Raw genomic sequence first — 21,171 nt, 5'->3', positions numbered from 1 at the left:
CAGCTGAAAACTTAAAAGCTTAATATAGTCACACAGGTCAATTTATTAACAATAAAAAATAAATGACAGATCTCAGCCTTTTGGCTAAGATCAAGTATAAAAATAAACAACATTTGTTGAATGCTACATGCAAAGCACTGTTCTGTAAGCTTTATAGTATTATCTCCAATCTTCACAACATAATGTAAGATGGGTATTATTAGTATCTCCATTTAACAGAAGGAAAACTGAGGTAGAGGAAAATGAAGTAATTAGGCACACGGTAAGTTGCCTAGAGTTAGGATATGAAGCCACATGTTTTATTTTAGACCATTACACAGTAACTTAAAGAAAAAAGTTTTTCTTCTGCAGGTACTAATCCATTCTTTAACTTCTACCCTGCAGTGATGTCTTAATGCCAAATGGACAACTGCCATTTTCAGCGTAATGATCTCAACTATACGATAATTACTCCATTGCAAGACGAAGCAACACCTGAAACGGGGGTTTAATAAAGTTGTAATTTATCCAGAGCATCCACAATTCTAATAAAAGATATCCTGAAAACTTATGACAAAGATAATTCCTTTTTCAGAGCTACCTACAGTGTAGGAAGTTCCTTAAAGACACAATAGTGCCAGGCATAGCCATGTTACTGCCAGCTATGGTGAAAAATTCTAATCAGATATTGGCCAATGGCACTTCTGACACAGAAAAAGTTTATTATAATTCTCTCAGTGAACACTTACCCCAGTTATCTGTCCTCCAGCTAGCATAAGCTGGGTCTGGGGAATGGCTGCCTGCACTGAAGGCTGCTGGGAAGGCTGGCTTGGCTGCTGTGAATCCCCCGAGTCTTCATTAGATTTAGACTGAGGTGGAGTGGGGTAGGAAATAAAAGATTGCAAATAGTTGATTAAAAGAAATGTACTTAAAACCCCATCTTTTAGGAATCCTTTAACCATGGACTTATTCAGTCATGAGTTCTGGTTTACCTCCTTTCTTTTCTTTGTATCTTCCTAGTTTCACATACTAAGTTTTTAGACTTTTTAATTTCAATGCCAGCAAAGCTGCTACTATAATTTTTAAAAATAAATAGCCATCCCCCACCAATTTATAGATTATTTTTCATAGCCCCCAGTTCCTCAACTCTAGAAATAGGGGGTAAAGGGAAGAACACCTTTTCAATTCACCTCTACATTAGACCTTCCACACCAATATTTTAACACACCTGGTGGTCAGTCTGAAAGTTCTCCATATACTACCTCAGAGAATGATCGCTTGATCCACAGAACTTTCCACCTAATATTTTACAGAATGATAAATCTAGCAACTCCCATCAACTAACACACAAGCTCAGAGAGAAAATGCTGCAGTCAAGAGAGAGGGGCACGAAGAGAAAATTTTATGGTAATTAAAACTGGTTATGCAAAGCATTAAAATTCTGCATAGATTTGCATATTTCCCACCACCTGTTTTAGGGACTGCAGCAAGGCTAATTAACATAAATGCTCTGATTAATTCTGCCAGTCATTGAGAGATAATTACAGTGCAGGACTGTAAACATTCTGCACTGGAGATACAGCCTGTTTGCCAACATCTCTCTAAGGGATGAAAGTTTACCATGGCAACCAAGGCAATTTTCCGCCTCCTCTCCCTCAGAAAGTAAGGTCACATTATCTCTTTTTCTTTTCTCTCCTTGTTCCCACGTGTTACTAGGTCCATATTCAACTGAGTTTCATGAAATGCTCAACCCAAGGTCTTTAGTCATTAGCAACACTGAAATCAAATTCCATAATACTGTCTTTCTCTCTTGACTGCTAGTTACCTAAACACTATAATGAAAGGAACCAGCAGGTTGATAGAAATGTTAGAGAGCAATGCCTAACACTTGAACTTTGCATGTTTTGCCATATGGTTCAAAGAAGGAAAGTGGCCAGATTTAAGTTTTAACATTTTGACTGTCTATCCACCAATATCTATGAACAGGTTTAATTACAATTATTAGAAGCCTAACATTTTAGGGTGGAGAGGAACCCTGGCAATCTTATAAATGTCCCCACTTAAGTACAGATGAGAAAAACTGAACCCAAGGAGGTTATGTGACTTGCCAAAGGTCACACAGCTAGTCAGTGGCAGAATGAGAATGCAAACCTGGTCAAACTGTTTTTGTGAACACTTTTGTGAACAGTCCAGTGTTCTTTCCTCTGCCCTATAAGGTCTCCCTAAGACATCAAAAATGATAAATAACAAGCCTTTTGGAAACAAAGTGGCATTTAAGAGAACTTTCAGGCTGTGTGTTTAGGTATGTGTTATAGCAGTATAACTTAGAAACATTTTCACTGAACTTACACATAAAACTTTGAAAGCAGACTTTTCCTGTCCATGTCTGGTTCATGCACAGTAGCAGAATATAAAATTGATTTTCATTAATGGTAATAATTATCATTATTTGAATCTTCACGAGATCCACTAATTTTAAAAAGGTAATACTTCTAAGCATTTTCTATTATAAAATATATGCTCACTATAGAAAATTAGAAAAATGTAAGAAAAAATAAATAAAAGATTGATCCATAATCCCAGGTCCCAGTTTACCTGTACATTTAAAGACTGAGCAGCAGCCTGTAAACTTGTTCCAGCGAGTTGGACCTATAAGTAATCAGGGGAAATTCTAGTTTAATACTGTTGACATTCATCACAAGGGGTTGTCATCACTAAATATTTTAGGTCTACTATGTGTCACTGAGCTAGAACTGAGAAGACAAAGAGGTCTGTCTTACGGAATTAAAACTTTATGAACAAGCTAAGTCCCCTCTCAACCCACCCTACCCCACTCCCACTGGTCCCACAGAAAAATGCTGTTAATCTTTTTTTGAAGAAGTTTTCCCACACTAAATGAACACTATCAGCCATGCCACACTTGTATTGAATGCTCCTTATATAACCTTCTGTTTGTATTCATAGAATGCTTAGATTCTAAAAATTTAATTAATCTTCCACATTGTGTTAAAGAACATATAATAAGCTATCTATATACATTTATTATCAGAAACAATCAGAACCATCTACTTATTTTAATTTCAAATGTCCCATGTATACACCAGAGTAGAAATATATTTACACACCCACACAGCCCAGTCCTTAAAACATTTATAATCATAACTTAAAACTCTTAGCCGAAATAAGAAATCTATCCTATAAACCACACATAAAAGTCTGTCAAAACATTTAACACATTTCATACATTCAGGAAGTTCAAATCATGGTTATGTGAAAATAAGGATACACATGGAATTAGAAAACCATCATTTGGCAACTATGATAATAACTATGATTTAGGCAGAGTCATCAATGGATAACTTAATGGGTGAGAAATCTGAGGAGTAACAGAATATTTACATATTCTCAACTATGTCTCCAATGATATTTAATACTTACAAAGGGTAAAATAGTGTCTTTTCATTGGAGAAACCTGGCAGACAAATAATCAAGTGAGCACAAATGAGTCATCAGGAAGGAGACACATGCCTTCTGCTATGATGCACTGAGAGGAATACAGCATTGCTTATGCTGCATTCCTAACAAAAGTATAGAATCTGAATCTAATCACGATGAAAATCAGACAAACCCAAACTGAGAAACACTACAAAATAACTAGTGTATACTGCTGTCCTGAAACAAAGAAAGACTGAGAAGGGAGAAAGAGAATATAAACTAGGCTAGAATAAATGGAAAACTAAACTAGAATGGTGGCAGTGGGAATAAAAAGCAGGAAACATTCAAGTCTCTGCAATGCACTACATAAGGATCCTGCCTGGATTTAGATGAAAAGAAGAGAGTCATACATTATTCCAGGGTTCAAATCTGGGCAAATAGAAAATGTTAGTACCACTAACAGGGACAGGGAAGATAATGAGTTTCATTTTGTATATACCACATAGCATCAAGATGTCCTGAGATTAAATATAAATGTTGGTATGGAGCTCAGTAAACAGTTAAGAGCTAAAATGCATTGACTACTATGTCCTTTATTTGAAACTGCTAGTCCTGTTAGTAGATGAGAACCCTCCAACACAAAACAAAAAAACCAAATCTGAAGACATATGTAGAACACATTTAAAATATAGTGTAATCAGGAGAGGCCTATCTGAAGAGATAATATGTTTAAGGCCTAAAGGCTAAGAAGTCAAAAAGAGCCCAAGGAAAGAGCTTCAGGTACAAAGATTTGAAGAAGACAAAAATTTTATGTGGTTTTTACTTATTACGTTTCAGGGTAAAAGTTTGTTGAGGAACGGGATATTTATACAGTCTAAAGTACTGCCTCACAGAGTATTACCTACCAGGAGGCAAAAAAACATATTTACAGTGGACAAATCTGATAAACACTACCTTAATAAAATAATCAAACTTAATATCACAATAATGGGACAAAGCAATATGATATGGCTTCTGAATGCACCGAGAGGGACTCAGCATCACTTCTCTTGTATTCCTTTCAAAAATGTGTAACTTGAATTCAGCCATTGAGGGAACAATCAAACATATTCAAGTTAAAGGGGCATTCTATAAAACAGCTGGTTTCTATTCTTCAAAAATGCCAATATCATGAAAGACAAAGACATGCTGAGGAATTGTTCTGGATTAAAGAAGACTTAACAGATATGACAGCTAAATGCAAAGTATGGATTGGATTGTGGGCAGGAAGTATATAAATATGGGCCAATATTGGAAAATGATATCGCATCAATGATAAATTTCTGGAATTTGAAATTAGCACTGTAGTTTTATAAGAGAATGCTGTTTTTATGAAAAACATGCTAAAGTATTTACAAGTAAATGGTTACAATGTCTGCAACTTTCAAAGGAGTTAGCAAAAAAAATTATTTTTGGCTCGGTGCCATGGTATACGCCTATAATCATAGTTATATAGGAGGCAGGAAGATCACTTGAGCTCAGGAGTTGGAGATCAACCTGGGCAACATAATAAGATCTCATCTCAAAAAAAAAAAAAAAAATTTTGTGTACATACATACATATACACATATGGTATAAAGCAAATATGGTAAAATAGTAACAATTGGTGATTCTAGGGGAAGGGCTTTCAGATGAACACTGTTCTATTGTTGTAACTCTTATAGATTTGAAAGCTTTTTAAAAATAGGAAGTTAAAAATAAAAAGAGAGCATTCCTTTACCAACTCCATTTAGCTAGTTTCTAATACCCTTCAAGACTCAGCTCAAAAATCACCCTGAGAGAAATGTCTTAGACTGTACAGGCTAAGCTAATCATTTCTTCCTCAGTAGTCTCATACTTGACCATTTAGTCATCTATGAATTTATTCAACAAATAATTACTGAACATCTGTTGTATTATGGGGTTCTTTGGTAAATGCTGGGATACAGGTAAACAACAAAAGGTTTCCATTTTCATGGAACTTACAGTGAATGGGGCAACAGACCTAAAACCATCTGTTTTGTGTATGTATATTATAATTATGGTAAGGAAAGGTTCAAGGTGCTAATTCTGTCAATAAGGGAGCCAGAAATAGAAGGCAAGTGTCACACTGTTAATTATGTATCTAATCAGAGGCAAGGACTTGTGTCTTGATGGGAGATTTAATGGTGTCGCAATTTCAAGTAAAATTCTTTGGTTTGCAGTCCTGTGGTCTGGGTGGTATCGAAGGGTCTACGATTTTGGTAATCAGTGGCTAGATCTAGAGGTTTCGGAGCTGGTACAGGGAGAGTAGCAATCATCTCGGAATTTGGACCCAGTGGGGAGAAAACTGCACATCATCTGTGCGCCCTCAGGGAGTCTTTAATACATTTGGACCACCACATATTTAAGCTAGATAAAGATGCTTACTAGGTCCAAATAATTGACTAAATTCTGTCAAAAATGCTATTCCTCTTAGGAACCCAGAAAAATTAGTGGAGGTTTGAATATGTTCTTAGAAAAAAAATCAACATGAAAACAGTTTTTTCTTCTAGGATATATTTAAAATATTTTTAAATCCATTTTAGATGTTGATTCATCTTAATATTTTATCTGAAAGTTAATGTCAAAGTTTTTCCATTTCAAATATACAAACAAAGCTATGTGCCTGAGTAAAAGTGTTCCATTAGGCCTCACTCTAACAGAAGATGATAACTGCTGCCTACAGGATATCCCTTTGAGTCTGTGAACAAATAAACGGGCTTTAGAACAGCTTTCCAGGATTTTACCTGTTTTCAAGTAGAAGAATTTCTTTTCTAGTTTAGGTGATCTGATGACATATTTTGATGAAAAGACTTTAGTAAGATGTATATATTCAGTGCTCAGTAACTTAATATGTTAATATGTAACCTGGGAGGTCTTATGTCCATACAGGTTTTTCACTGAATCACTACCATCACCATCATTAGGCATCATCACTAGCACCATTACTATCAACACATGTAGACCACCAAAATATTGCTCTAATATATAATTGTGAACATAAGTCAAGGGGTTGAGACACTCTGATAGTCTAGCTCCCAACTGTTTTCACTGTTTTCCATTTTTAATCAGCTTCCATATCCCAAAACTATTGAGTACCAGTGTTTGTTTTTTTATTCCCGTTCCCTCTACATTATAGCTAAAACATGAATGAACAGAATTCATGGTCTGTTTTAGACCCAGGGAAAAAAATGTTGTGACACAGGCTAATAAAGTTGAGGCAGAGTCTTTTGAACCTCAAACTAGGGGGCGGGGGTGACAGTCAAGCAAAAGCCTCTGAGTAGTTGCCCAAATCAACTGTCATGGTCTGGAACTGTTTTAGAGGACAGAAATTAGCTTGCAGCTCAGAGCCTTTTACAGCAGGTCTCAGGCAATGGTAGCTACATCTTTTTGGATGATTTTGATAATTTCTACCATCAGGTAGCCGCCACAGATACCCACTTATAAAAACAGCAAACCAGTTACTATACACATTCCATTCACAACAAGGAATTCTTTTGTTACCCACACACCTGTGGGGTCAATGACTACACTCAACTAAACTATAGGATTTCATACTAACCAAATAGAATGACACAATTACACATAATTAGCACTAGGCTTTAAATAAGTTAAAAGATTCCACATTCTGAAATAACTTCCTCAGGCCCCAGTATTTTATGCCTCTATCTTTCACTCTCACTGATGGTAGAGCAGAACATTCCTACCTGATGGAGATGTCCAAGGAAAGCCTGCGCCTGGGCTGTTGAGATTGCTCCTCCTACAGGCACAGGCTGCTTCTGAAAGTCCAGACCATTGGTTTGTGTGCCTAGAAAGCAAGCAAAATAATTACAACTATTAAAAGAAATAAATGAAATAAAGCACTAGCTTTCAGTTACCAACATTCATCAGGCACCTATTTTGCATAAGTACTTTCCTAAATACCTCCAAGGCGAAGGGATTGAAAAGAAAGGAAACACAGTAAAATGGTTTATCTTATAAAAGCAGGACTGCATGACAAGTACACAAACACTGATAAAGCTTAAGAAACAGAAACAAAAATATAAATAATAAATTACAATCATAAGATGGTGTGTGAAAATTTAGATGTGAATGCAGTGACTGGAGCAGCTAGCATAGGAACAGAGTTCAAAGAGACCCTGAGGCTCTCTTCTATTTTCAGCTTACTTGATATGTGGCTTAGACAGAAGAAATTCACTGGTGACTTTGCCAAGAGCAAGAAAGACTTATTATTAACTCCAAACACTTTAATGAATAGCAATCTGATGACAAAAAGCAACCTTTTCCATGATAAGCATAAAGAAAACAATAGCTGTACTAATTCCTTTAATCCTAAACAACAGATTGCTGCATGTATCTCATTAGCAAGGGCCCTGCTATAATTATATTTTTCAAAATGTTATGCGAGGCTGAGTGTGATAGCTCATGCCTGTAATCCCAGCACTTTGGGAGGCCGAGGTGGGTAGATGGCTTGAGTTTATGAGTTCGAGACCAGCCTGGGTGGCATGGTGAAACCCCGTCTCTATAAAATATCAGCCAGGTGTGTGGTGGTGCGCGCCTGAAGTCCCAGCTACTCTGGAGGCTGAGGGAGAATGGCTTGAGCCCAGAAGATGGAGGTTGCAGTGAGCCAAGATCACGCCACTGCACTCCAGCCTGGGTGATAGAGCTAAAACTTGTCTCAAAAAAAAAAAAAGAAAGAAAGAAAATAAAAATGTTATGCGAGCGCTTTTTAACCACTTCTGCTGTGATCTGATATTAGAATAGGGCCAATTTATGGAAAGATATGCCACCCTAACACCCAGAAATATTTTCTAAGGTATTATAATACATTGTTTTCAAATTACTATATCTGGTTATTATTTAGAAAAAGTCAGAACATCATGTACTGAATAAAATATAACAGACCACAGGAATCTGTAAGAATTGTCTAGACCATGGATATGGTTCTACACTTCCATTTCCTACCACTCAAATACCCCATCTTCCCATCCTTACACCTATGTGTGCACACATACCCAGAGCAGACCAGTCAGAAGAGCACAAAGTTAGAACCCTACAGCAGTGTTTCTAAGACAGTGCTAACGTCTGCCAATATACACATCCTAATTTCTGGCAGATGTATTACTTAAATAAGAATGAATAATTAGGTACAGCACATGAATCAGAGCCCTATTTGTTTCCTTGAGATAATTATAAAAGATATGTATAAATATTTCACTTTCTAAAAATTCATAAAATCGCTTCTTATATTTTTTCCTAACGTCTTCCACAAATAGAAAACTATAGAACTACTTAGACATATATAGTTTGTAAAATTGAGTGCAGGCTTGTGTCAAGTAATTGAAAACTTGCATGAAAATAAAATGTAATTAGAGTCACCTCCTTTATTTTTTTCTTATTTTTTTCCACAACGACATTCTAGTCAAGTAGAGTCACTTCCATAAGCTACATGTTGAAGTGTCACTATTTTAAAGTCGTGCGTTTGTCATTAGTTGTTATCTCTATCCCTATGCAGGACATCAGTACCTTTGTGGAGATTTTAAGATAGTACAGCATTGTATTATTTTGTCAATCATACCTCAATAAAACTGGAGGAAAAAGAGACTGTTCACCATTAGAGAAACATGCTCAAGATATATTAAATAAATCAACAAGGCTAAAAGAATACGAGATTTTGAAAAACAGAGACAAGCACTTAAAAGATTAACACGCTACTAATAGGAGGTCTTCGAGAACCAAATATTCCACTCTCATGGAGTCTGTGGAAATTCTATATACTGGTTCCACTTTCAAGTTGCCATAAAAATGCTATCAAAGCTAATTATAAGTCACAAAGCACTAAATAATACAGAGAGACTGATGTCTAGTATCCCTGGTACAATGGTCTACTGGTAATAGTATTTAAGTGCCCTGGTTCTGCCTCTGGGGGGAGGATGAGCTGAAGGCACGGTCTCTGTATTGTAAAATGTTCTTACATTTTTAATAAATGATATTTTGACATCATAAAAACCTTTCTGGCTGGGGAGAGACTGCCCCTCCCAGGTTTAGTCAATTCTTGGAGACAGCAAAGGGCCCAGCCAGGAGCATGTCTTTGATACACAAACTAACCAATCTAGAGCCGTATTTTCTCAATCAGACTCTAGAGGCAATATTCTGCCTTCATCCTAGGGCCAGGTACCAGGCAACTAGAGACCACCCCTAGGTGGTCTCAAAGCCCTCCAAAATTATTGAAGTTAGCCAATCCTAAACTGCTTACTCTGTCCTGACTTTCCCACAGAAACTCCAGCAAAGGTAGTGGCCTAGAGCCAGTGGGTGGCTTTCCCCTCTAATTCCAGCTACTCAGAGGCTGAGGCAGGAAGGATCCTTTGAGCCCAGGTGTTTGAGGCTGCAACCAGCTACGATCGTGCCACTGCAAAAGGTTTCAGCCTAACTATTCCCCTTAAAAACCCCAGGAAAGGTAGTGGCCTAAACCTTCCACTCACTCCTATATTCTGCCTCCTCACCACTCTGGTGTCTTCCCCCATGTGACCGTGCATGGTGCGCTGTGCCTCCTGTATCTAGGACCTGTGAGTATTATAAACTTTGTTTTTCTGAGCTTTTCTTATGTCTCCCGTTGTGGCCACACTGGACTTACCACCTCATAACAGAATACGAAACAGTATTCAAAGGTAGTAAGGTAAAAAGAATACTTAGACAACTACTCAGATAAATAGAGGAATTTAAGGTGCTAAGGCAGGTTAACCTCTTTTACTGTAGCAACTGAGGCTCCATTGGGAGGTGATGAGTAGAAGAAAGTAGTTATTACATGGAAATTATTCTTGTAAAACATAAAGACCTAAACTGAACTAAAAGGAAAGGAGAGAGAAACAGATACACACACATACCCCAATTGGAAGTTAAGTATGAGATAGAAATGTGGAGGTAGGTACATTGGGGGCCAAAACCAAATAGCACTTGGTTTTGTGTGCCTGGGAGAAAAGGAGCACCCTACATTAGGAGACATAATAGGAGCACCTATATTAGGAGATGTGAAGACACAGAGAAACAGAAGGAGCAGTTAGAAAAGTAGAAAAAAACCCTTCAAGACTCGCGTGTTTACAGAAATCCAGAACAGATCAGCAACGAGTAGTTAAACGAAATCAGTAACAAAACACTTAACCAAAAAATCCCTGGACCAGATAGATTCACAGTCAAATTTTACCAGCTGTACAAAGAAGAGCTGGTACCAATTTTACTGAAACTATCCCCCAAAAATCAAGTAGGAGGAACTCCTCCCTAACTTATTCTATGAAACCAGCATCATCTTGGTACCTAAATCTGGCAATGATACAACAAAAATAGAAAACTACAGGCCAACATCCCTGATGAACATAGACGCAAAAATCCTCAACAAAATACTAGTAATCCAAATCCAGTAGCACATCAAAAAGTCAATTCCTCATGATCAAGGGGCTTTATTCCGGGGATGCTAGGGTGGTTCAACATATACAAATCAGTACATGATTAACTACGTAAACAGAATGAAAACAAAAACCATATGCTCATCACAATAGAACCAGAAAAAAGCATTCAATAAAATCCAAAATCGCTGTATAATAAAAACTCCTAATAAACTAGGCATTGAAGGAACATACCTCAAAATAATAAGAGCCATCTATGATAAACTCATAGCCAGTATCATATGGAACAGTCAAAAGTTGAAAGCACTTCCCCTAAGAACAAGGCAAGGATGTCCACTCTCACCACTGCTATTCAACATAGTACTGGAAGTCCTTGCCAGAGCAATCAGGCAAGAGAAACAAATAAACAGCATCTGAACAGCAAAAGTGGAAGTAAAATTATCTAAAGATTGTGCTCAAAGACTCCTACACCTGATAAACGACTTCAGCAGACTCAGGATACGAAATCAATGTACAAAAATCAGTAGCATTCCTATGTATCAATAATGTTCAAGCTGAAAATCAAATCAAGAATACAATCCCATTTACAACAGCCACTAAAATAAAAATAAAAATAAAAATAAAATAAAATAAAATAAAACCAGCTAGGAATACATCTAACCAAGGAGGTGAAAGATATCTATGAGAACTACATAAGAACACTGTTAAAAGAAATCACAGCCGGGCGCAGTGGCTCAAGCCTGTAATCCCAGCACTTTGGGAGGCCGAGACGGGTGGATCACGAGGTCAGGAGATCGAGACCATCCTGGCCTACACAGTGAAACCCCGTCTCTACTAAAAAATACAAAAAACTAGCCGGGAGAGGTGGCGGGCGCCTGTAGTCCCAGCTACTCGGGAGGCTGAGGCAGGAGAATGGTGTAAACCCGGGAGGCAGAGCTTGCAGTGAGCCGAGATCCGGCCACTGCACTCCAGCCTGGGCGCCAGAGCGAGACTCCGTCTCAAAAAAAAAAAAAAGAAATCACAGATGACACAAACAAATAGAAAATAATTCCATGATGTGCAAGGGTTGGAAAAATCAGTACCATTAAAATGTCTATACTGCCCAAAGCAATCTACAGATTCAACACTAGTCTTATCAAACTACCAACATAAATTTTTTTACATAATTAGAAAGAAACTACTCTAAAATTCATATAGAACCAAAAAGAGCCTGAATAGCCAAGGCAATCCTAAGCAAAAAAGAATAAAGCCAGAGGTATCACATTACCTGACTTCAAGCTATACTACAAGGCTACTGTAATGAAACAGCATGGTATGGGCACAAAAACAGATACACAGACCAATATAACAGAGTAAAGACCTCTAAAATAAAGCCCCACACCTACACCCAACTGATCCTTGACATAGTCAACAAAAATAAACAATGGGGAACAGGTACCCTATAACGGTGCTGGGAAAACTGGCTAACCACATGCAGAAGAATGAAACTGGACCCCTACCTCTCATTACATATAAAAATTAACTCAAAATGGATTAAATACTTCCATGTAAGACCTCAAACTATAAAAACCTTAAAATAAAACCTAGGAGATACTCTTGTAAACATTGGCCTAAGCAAAGAATTTATGACTAAGTACTCAAAAGCATATGCAACAAAAATAAAAATGGACAATTGGGATTTAATTAAACTAAAGAGACAGGACTGAGGAGAAAGGTACACTGGGGGCCAAAAACCAACTATCAAAAGAAACTATCAACAGAATAAACAACCTACAGAATAGGAGAAAATATTAGCAAACTATGCATCCAAAAAAGGACTAATATCCAAAACCTATAAGGAACTTAAATCAACAAGAAAAGAAAAAACTTCATTAAAAAGCGGGCAAAGACAGACATGTGACAAAAGAAGACACGTCTCAAAAGAAGACATACAAGCAGTCAACAAACATGAAAAAATGCTCAACATCACTATCATCAGAAATGCAAATCAAAGTAATAATGAGATCATCTCACACTAGGCAGACTATTATTAAAAAGTAAAAGAAAAAAAACAATCCACAAATGTTGACAAGGGCTGAAAAAAAAAACACATACACACACTGTTGGTGGGAATGCAAATCAGTTCAGTCCTTGTGGACAGCAGTTTGGCAATTTCTCAAAGAACTAAAAACAGCACTACCATTCGACCTAGCAATCCCATTACTGGATATATACCTAAAGAAAAATAAATCGTTCTACCCAAAGACACCTGCATTTTGCATGTTTATCACAGCACTATTCACAATAGCAAAGACATGGCAATCAACCCAGGTGCCCAAAACAGTGGATTGGATAAAGAAAATGTGTTACATATGCACCACGGAATACTATGCAGCCATAAATGAACGAAATCCATGCAGTAATACGGATGTAGCTGGAGGCCATTAAGTGAATTAACACAGGAACAGAAAACCAAATACCACATATTCTCACATTTAAGTGGGAGTTAAACACGTAAGATACAAAGAAGGAAACAGACACTAGGGATTCCAAAACTGGGAAGGGAAGGAGAAGGCAAGGGCTAAAAAACTACCTATAGTTACTAGGTTTGCTACTTGGGTGACAGAATCATTAAAATCCCAAACCTCAGCATCAGGCAATATACCCATGTAACAAACCTGTGCGTTTACCCCCTACATCTAAAGCTAGTTTTTTTTTTTTAAAAAAAGACTAGTGTGTTTCAGGAGCCAGGGATGAGAAAGCTACAAGGTTGAAGTGGTTTAATACTATTAAATGGTACAGAGAAGATAAGGATAAGAGCACTGGGAAATAAATCCAAAGAAAATAGAGGAAAGGTAATAATAAAGGTAAGACCAATAATGAATACCATAAAAAAACTTCCACATAATAGAATCACCAACTTGGTTCTTTCAAAAGAATCCTGTCACATTGTAACTTACAAACTTCTGGTAAGATGGAACAAGAAAATAAGAGAGAAGGAGCAAGCAAACAATGTAAGTGTTACAAAAAAGGCTTATCAAAAATTATTGCAGGTCAGGTGCAGTAGCTCAAGTCTGTATTCCAGCACTCTAGAGAGGCTGAAGCAGGAGAATTGCTTGATGGGAGGAGTTCAAGACGAGCCTGAGCAGCACAGTCAGAACTTGTCTCAAAAAAAGAGAAAAAAATGCTGCAGATAATAAAAAGATTAAGAATATATTGTGAAGCATTTCATGTCAATAAAATTAAAACTTAAAAATGAATAACTCTATAGAAAATATAACTTATCAAGACTGACTCAAGAAGAAACAGAAAATCTATAGAGTCCCACAGCATTTAAAGAAACTGAATTAGTAGGTAAGTAAAAATCTTCCCAAGAAGAGAATAAAAAGCCTTGTTGATTTTACCCAAGTGCTTCCAAAAATTCAAAGAATAATTCCAATCTTCCACAAACATTTCCAGAGAATACCAAACCAGAAACACTTCTAACTCATTTTATGAGACCAGTATAACCTTGATACCATAACCTGATAAAGTGTGAAAAAGATAAATGCAAGCCAGTTTCATTCATAAACGTATATGAAAAAACACTAAATAATAATAGCAAACCTAATCTACTAAGATAAAATATTATGGCTAAGGTAGATCTAGGGAGTCTGAGGTAGGAGAATCACTTCAACATGGGGGGCAGACGTTGCAGTGAGCCGAGATCGTGCCACTGCACTCCAGCCTGGGCAATAAAAAAAGAAAAAAAGATCCATTAGGTCAGGTGCGGTGGCTCATGCCTGTAATCCCAGCACTTTGGGAGGCCGAGACGGGAGGATCACGAGGTCAAGAGATCGAGACCATCCTGGCCAACATGGTGAAATCCCATCTCTACTAAAAATACAAAAATTAGTTGGGTGTAGTGGCGCGCACCTGTAGTCCCAGCTACTCAGGAGGCTGAGGAGGCAGGGGAATTACTTGAACCCAGGAAGCGGAGGTTGCAGTGAGCCGAGATAGCACCATTGCACTCCAGCCTGGAGACAGAGTAAGACTCTGTCTCAAAACAAACAAACAAACAAACAAAAAATTAATAGGATTCATCAAGTTCAATAAAGGGTGGGGAAGGGGGGGAATCACATAGAAATCTCAAAAGATGCATAAAGCCCTTAGACAAATTCAATGCCCACTTACGATAAAAATTCTTGGCATTGGGACTGGGTGCGCTGGTTCACGCCTGTAATCCTAGTATTTTGGGAGACTGAGGCAGGTGGATTATTTGAGCTCTGGAGTTTGAGACAAGCCTGGGTGACGTGATGAAACCCCATCTCTACCAAATACAAAAGTCAGCCAGGCGTGGTGGTGCACACCTGTAGTCCCAGCAACTGGGGCTGAGGTCGGAGGATTGCTTGAACCCAGAAGGTCGAGGCCACAGTGAGCCCACCTCACACCACTGCACTCCTGCCTGGGGAACAAAGTGAGACCCTGTCTCAAAAAGAAGTGGGGAGGGGCAATCTTGGCATAGGAATATAAGTTTCTTTAACTTGATAAAGAATAAGCATTAAAATAAATAAATAAACATCATAGTTTATGGTGAAAAATTAAAAGCATTTCCTTTAAGATTGAGAACAAGATAAGGGGGACAATTACTGTTACAGTAGGTAGACAGGCATGAGCAGGGCAGAGGGCTCTTCCCCTGCCCACTAGGAATGTGGGGTGATGGTCTGGCAGTTTTCATATTGCCTCTCTAAGTGATACATTGGCAGCGGGCTTCAGGGAGAGGCCATTTCCTAATGGTCCACACTTGTTGCACTAAAGTGGTAAGTGAAGGCAGGCACCAGGGAGAATTTCTTGGGCATGTGCATTAAGAGACAAAATGGCGGAGTATGACCTTCTGGGGGCACACCACCAGAAAAGGGAAGAAAGTCTCAGATGGGCATACCTACAACTTCCTAAACACACTGTACATGCTCACCTCCCAAGGGTAAGGACAGCATTACACATGTGGGCAGCCCATCTCAAGAGAAGAATCATGGGAAAGAGGCCAGCCTATAAAGTCCCAGGATCAAGGTTAAACACTGCACTTGACCTCGGTGCCTGCTTGGGACTCTTCTAAGTGTGCTTTCCTTTCTTTCCTGTTCTAAAGCCTTTTTAAATAAACTTCCACTCATGCTCTGAAACTCGCCTTGGTCTCTTCTTCTGCCTTATGCCCCTCAGTTGAATTCTTTCTTCTGAGGAGGCAAGAATTGAAGTTGCTGCAGACCCGTACATATTTGCCACCAGTAACTCAAATACCTTCTACCGGTAATACATTTGATGCTGTAAAACTTGGATATTTGCCACTGGTAACACTACTACTACGTCTATCATACTCCAAGGCCTATCCAGCAAAACAAGACAAAAAAGAAAACATCTGAGTTGGAAAAAACAAAATAAAACCCTTTCCAGGTGATTTGACTGTGTGTACAGAATAGTCTAAGGAATCTCATAACTTACTATTAGAATAAGAGAGTTTAATGAGGCTGCAGCACACAAAATCTACTTTAAAATTGCCTTTGTGGCTGGGCGGGGTGGCTCACACCTGTAATCCCAGCAGGCGTGAGCCAAGGTAGGCAGAGCCCTTGAACCCAGGAGTCGGAGACCAGCCTGGGCAACATGGTGAAACCCTGTCTCTACAAAGAAAAAAAAAAAAAAGTTAGGTAGGCATAGTGGGATGCATCAATAGTCCCAGCTACTTAGGAGGCTGAGGTGGGAGGCTGTGGGAAGTCGAGGCTGCAGTGAGCTGTGATCCTGCCACTGCACTCCAGTGTGGGCAACAAAGTGAGACCCTGTCTCAAAAAATAATAATAATAAAATTGTCTTTGTATATTCCAAATGAAAACAATTTTTAAAGATTTTATTTATAAACACTTAAAAGACATAAAGTCCTGAAAATAAATCTATTAAAATATAGCAAGTTCCATAGACAGAAAATTATAAAACTTTATTTAAAAACAAAGACATGGCTGGCCATGGAGGCTCACACTTATAATCCCAGAGATTTGAGAGGTGGGAGGATCGCTTAAGGCCAGGAGTTTGACACCAGCTTGAGAAACATAGTGAAAAAAAACCAGTGATTAAAAATGTGCAGTTACTGTAGTATGCCAGTTGTATAGACAGATGCCAGCTCAATACTGTAAAAATGTCAGTTCTCCCTAAACTTACCTATGGATTCAAAGTAACTTCACATCAAAATCTCAAGAAATTATTTTCTCTCTTTGTCTTTTTTTGGAGCGGAGGGGTAGAACTTAACAAGTTCATTCTAAAATTTACATAGAATGGCATGGGGCCAAGATGTTCTTTAAAACATGTAGACATAGATCATAAAGATATTAACATTTACAGAGCAATAATAATTGGGGCAGGGTGGTATTAGTGTAGGGATCAACACATATACCAGTGCAGAGTCTAGAGACAGAGGTACAGACATCTATGAACACTTGAAACATGACAGAGGTGAGGAAAGGATGAAACATGACAGATCAATGAGGAGAGGTGGAGTTTTCAATAAAGGGGTAGCTGGGTATCTATTTGGGAAAAAAAAAAAAAAAAAAACTAGACACATTACACTGTACTAAAAAAAAAAAAAAAAAGAAAATTTCAGAAGGATTGAAAGCCAAAATGTGAAATGCGAAATTATAACATTCTTAGAAGATAACATAAAAGAATATCATTCTAACCTTGGGAAAGTGAAGAATTTCTTTATCAAGAATCAAAAGATGAAAACACATAAATTTACTTTAAAATTAAAGCTCATCAAAGGGCTACACAAAGTGAATTTAAAAAAGAAAATATTTACAATCCATACAAACAACAAAGGATTAGTAATGAGAATACACAAAGAACTCCTATGAGTCGATAAGAAAAAGTCAACCCAATAGAAAAAACAGGCAAAATAAATGAATAGGAATTTAACAAAGAAGAAACACAGATGGCCCATAAACACAGAAAAAGATGTTCAATCTGCTTGGAAACTATGGAAATGCAAATTAAAACCCCAATTAGGTATCATTTTATACCTGATAAACTGGCTAAAATTGCAAAGTTGGTTAATCCCAGCCGCTATTAGTAGCAGTATAAAACAGTACAAATGCTCTGGAAAACTGGCTGGCAGTACTAAGTAACACTAGAACAAGTTCAGCAATAACACTACTAAGAAAATACTCTAGGTGCAGTGGCTCACGCCTGTAATCCCAGCACTTTGGGAGGCCGAGACGGGCAGATCACCTGAGGTCAGGAGTTTGAGACCAGCCTGGCCAACATGGTGAAACCCTGTCTTTACTAAAAATATAAAAATTAGCCAGGCGTGGTGGAGGATGCCTGAAATCCCAGCTACTAGGGAGACTGAGGCAGGAGAATTGCTTGAACTCGCGAGGCAGAGACTGCAGTGAGCTGAGATCACGCCACTGCACTCCAGCCTGGGTGACAGAGTGAGATTCTGTCAAAAAAATAAAAAATAATAAGAATAAATAAAATACTCTGGGGACTTTTTCACATATATGTATCAAGAAATAAGTACAGGCCGGGCGCGGTGGCTCAAGCGTGTAATCCCAGCACTTTGGGAGGCCGAGACGGGCGGATCACGAGGTCAGGAGATCGAGACCATCCTGGCTAACACGGTGAAACCCCGTCTCTACTAAAAAATACAAAAATCTAGCCGGGCGAGGTGGCAGGCGCCTGTAGTCCCAGCTACTTGGGAGGCTGAGGCAGGAGAATGGCGGGAACCCGGGAGGCGGAGCTTGCAGTAAGCTGAGATCCGGCCACTGCACTCCAGCCTGGGCGACAGAGCGAGACTCCGTCTCAAAAAAGTCATTTACAGCCGTATTATTTGTAATAGCAAAAGCCTAGAAATAACCCAAATGTCCATCAACAACGGAATAAACAGAAACATTCTAATGTATACAATGGGATATTATCAAGTGAAAATCAATTATAAGGTATATGTACTAACATGGATGAATCTCAAACACATAATGTTGAGCAAAAGAAACCAGTAATAAAATATCCATGGTACAGTGTAATTCAATTTACATTATGGACACAGGCAAATCTAAGTAATGTGTTATTTGAGGATAAATATGTAGACGGAAAAATATTTTGAGTGAAAAGCAATGTCACCATTAATGCTAACTTCAGGATGGTGGTTATTTTTGTGGCAGAAGAATGGAATATGTTCAGGGTGGGCCTATAGAAGCCTTCTGAGGAACAGTAACATTCTACCTTATGGCCACAGTGGTAGATATGAGTGCTTAAACACTACATTCACGTTTACATACAAGTTTTTACAATTACTTTTGCATAAAATCGTAAAAGAATCAACAATAAAAAAACCATGCAACAAAATTTTAGGTACACATCCAGATTGCAAGGAATAAAGGCAAAAGCAGGTAATAATGAAGCCAAGGTGGTGAGTGAGGATCGTTTCTTTCATAAGTCAGGTATTGGTGGGACAGTGTGAGGATGATAATTCAAAGGGGTAGATAGGGTGGAAGGAGGTTGATGAAACCTGAGCAAACTTAAAGACTGTCTGTGGGAAGGGATATGCTGAAGAGGTAAGAGCAATAGCAGGTTAAAAGATAGGGCAGAAACCTGAAAGGTGTGAGAAGACTACAATTCAAATAATGGAGGTGGTGGGGGGAAAGAGAGATATTTCTTTGTTAGATGCAAAAGAAAAGGAGAAGGTAGGTAAAAACAGAAAAATGTAAAGTATTGAAGAGGGAGGTGTTGAGGCTCAACTCAGACAACTACAATTTTTCAGTAATCAAAAGGCAGATATTTTCAGAAAATGAAAGAGGAAAACAGAAATAGAAAAGATTGGAAATATGCAATGAAAAATGTGACAGGGAATAAATTATAGGTGAATCCAAGGTTAGCACCAGTGACAGTGAAGACCCAGCTGAGAGACAGTTGGATTTATATTAACTTCAAGCATTGGAGAGTCCTCATTTCCCAGAAAGTTCTGTTTCTCTCTTCATAGCCAGCAGTCAAGGGTCAAATAGGCAAAGGTTTCTTCCCTTCATGAACAGTTCATATTACTCAGCTTTGCACAGGATTCAGGCATTTAAACGTCTTTCAGTGCTCAGCTCAAATGCTACTTTCTTTCATGTTTCCCATCTCTCTAACCCAAAAGCAATAATCTAAACCTTCTTACTATGAAAAGACATTTGGTACTTCCTCAACATTTTTTGGGAGTGAGGGAAGAAATAAAATTGGGCTAAAGTACACATGACACAGATGAATATGAATCTCAAGCCCGCTATACTAAGTAAAAGCAGTCAGATTCAAAGGGTACATCCATATGATTCTATTTATTTCATATTTTGGAAATGGTAAAGCTGAAAGGGACATTAAAAAGAACTAACCAAGCTCCTTGTTTTACAAATAAGAAATTTTTTCTAATATACAGAAAGACTTCCACTGAAATAACCAAGCTGGGTAGTAATGGGAGCTCAGACTAAAATTCCAAGCCTTCCACGGATCTGTCTAGCAACCCTGCCCCCAGCTCTCTCCCAATTGCTCTTTCTACTAAACCATCCAATGACCAAGGACTCCAATTCAATGCTCATTCACAAATATTAACTAAGTGATAAATCAGTAATTGAGGCCATGATCAGGCTCGTAAGGGGACATAAGATGATAAAGTAGTAGAATTCTGGGCCTTTGGTATCTACCTCACAGCTAGCTACTTCAACTATATTTCTTTTACATTAAAATAAAGTTTTTAAAAAAGAATCAAATTTTATAGCCCACAAGAAATACTACATTTTATAAAGGAGAACTCTGTCAAAAAATGTCTGCAAACAGGAAATGCATCAAAATGTTAATAGTGAATACATTATTCTATATTTTTCAAATTCTGTACCATGATGAGTATTACCATTAAGTTGCAATAACAGTTTAAATTTTTATTGCTAAAATTTTCCTCAAATGGGCATCCTTTCAATCTATCCTTCTGTGTCATCTCCACAGCGATCAGTCTCCAGTCTCTTAAAAGAGACACACTTCTGCTGTTTGAATTCTGCCCAGGTGTGCACTTATTTTTATGGTGGGAGGACAGTCCTCTCCTTTATCTTATTCCTGTTGTCATTTCTCCACAAATGAGAATGGAAATCTATATCCTATGAACATTCATTTTAAAATGTATAAATGAGAGAGGAAACATAACACATTAGGGAAAGAAGGAGAAAAGAAGAGGTGGGAGGGAGGAGAGGAGAGTCAGGGAAAAAGCTAAGGTGAAACCCTCAAATAGGATGAAAATGCAGATATCCTTCACCCTCCTCTCTAGCTCTGAAAGTCCAAGTCATTATGCAACATCCAGCCT

General features: G+C 38.0%; 1 protein-coding gene across 5 annotated transcripts in view; it reads right to left on the bottom strand.

Moving 5' to 3' along the window:
* POU2F1 (POU class 2 homeobox 1) overlaps positions 1 to 21,171 on the bottom strand; it is a 204,459-nt gene that overhangs the window by 54,347 nt on the left and 128,941 nt on the right. For all 5 annotated transcript variants that reach the window (XM_010371799.2, XM_030936357.1, XM_030936354.1 and 2 more), the window contains 3 exons: positions 7,161 to 7,261; positions 2,575 to 2,628; positions 729 to 848 (listed from right to left, as the gene is read on the bottom strand). In XM_010371799.2, coding sequence (XP_010370101.1) covers positions 729 to 848; positions 2,575 to 2,628; positions 7,161 to 7,261 — 275 coding nt within the window. The remainder of the gene's footprint in view (positions 1 to 728; positions 849 to 2,574; positions 2,629 to 7,160; positions 7,262 to 21,171) is intronic.

Source organism: Rhinopithecus roxellana, chromosome 8, assembly GCF_007565055.1.
Source record: "Rhinopithecus roxellana isolate Shanxi Qingling chromosome 8, ASM756505v1, whole genome shotgun sequence".
NCBI classification, from domain to species: Eukaryota; Metazoa; Chordata; class Mammalia; order Primates; family Cercopithecidae; genus Rhinopithecus; species Rhinopithecus roxellana.
Note: the sequence above shows the minus strand (reverse complement) of the source record. Positions and strands in the feature narration are given on the sequence as shown.